The sequence below is a fragment of the Eurypyga helias genome, unplaced genomic scaffold, assembly GCF_000690775.1.
Source record: "Eurypyga helias isolate BGI_N326 unplaced genomic scaffold, ASM69077v1 scaffold21744, whole genome shotgun sequence".
Classification (NCBI taxonomy): Eukaryota; Metazoa; Chordata; class Aves; order Eurypygiformes; family Eurypygidae; genus Eurypyga; species Eurypyga helias.
The window spans coordinates 2,872-3,638 of record NW_010247183.1 but is presented as its reverse complement, the minus strand read 5'-3'; the positions used below and the strand labels follow the sequence as shown (position 1 = coordinate 3,638).

At 61.9% G+C, this 767-nt stretch overlaps 1 protein-coding gene across 1 annotated transcript in view; it reads left to right on the top strand.

The window, feature by feature from the left end:
* LOC104508904 (sushi, nidogen and EGF-like domain-containing protein 1) overlaps positions 1-767 on the top strand; it is a gene marked incomplete at both ends in the record, with an annotated part of 12,734 nt that overhangs the window by 9,138 nt on the left and 2,829 nt on the right. Inside the window, 2 exon segments of the mRNA XM_010150669.1 lie at positions 1-35; positions 176-292. The exon segment at positions 1-35 is cut by the window's left edge and continues 5 nt beyond it. Of these exon segments, the coding sequence (XP_010148971.1) occupies positions 1-35; positions 176-292 (152 nt within the window).

Here is a 767-nt window from a genome sequence, read left to right as displayed (position 1 = left end):
CTGCGTCTGCCACACCGACTACGGCACCAACCACAGTGAGTCCCGTCTGCAGGGATGCAGGACCTGCCCCAGGGAGGGATGTGGGATGGGAAGGGGGTGAGCAGGCATACCATTATCAGCTGGGGATCAGCCCTGGTCCTACACCCTCAGTGATGCCCTGTGTTTCACTTTGTAGCGATGCCGTCCCCCTGTGACTCGGAGCCCTGCCTGAACGGGGGGTCCTGTGAGGTTCACGACGACTCGTACACCTGCGAGTGTCCTCGAGGCTTCCTTGGCAAGCACTGCGAGAAAGGTACCTGCATGGAGCTCCCTGGGGGTCCTGTGGTCTGGCAGGGGGTGGGAGCAGAGCTTGGACCCTTGTGAGATGTGTGGCTGCTTGCTGAGCTGCAGCTCAGGAGGGGCTGCAGGTCATCCCACCCCATGCTGCAGGGTGGAGGGAGGGTTGCGTGGCTCCCTTCACAGCCCCTGACAGTCACAGCAGCTGGCCCAGTTGTTGTATTTCCTGCACAATATCGTCCGTGTTGGAGTTTTTACGTGCCTGACCTTCTGGCCTTGGGAGCAGCTGTCAGTTCCCTGGCATCACGCGCCCCTAGACCCCCAAAGCCCCAGCATGCATCTGCACCGGTGGTGTTTCATGGTGTTGCTGCGCTCAGGGCTGTGAGTCCTGGGTGCGCTCGGTTTTCCCGCAGTGAGGGTTTTGGTGGGGTGCTGGCGGGAGGTGGTGCTCATCGAGGTGCCAGCAGCAGTGCGTGAGCCCTGCTCTCGGC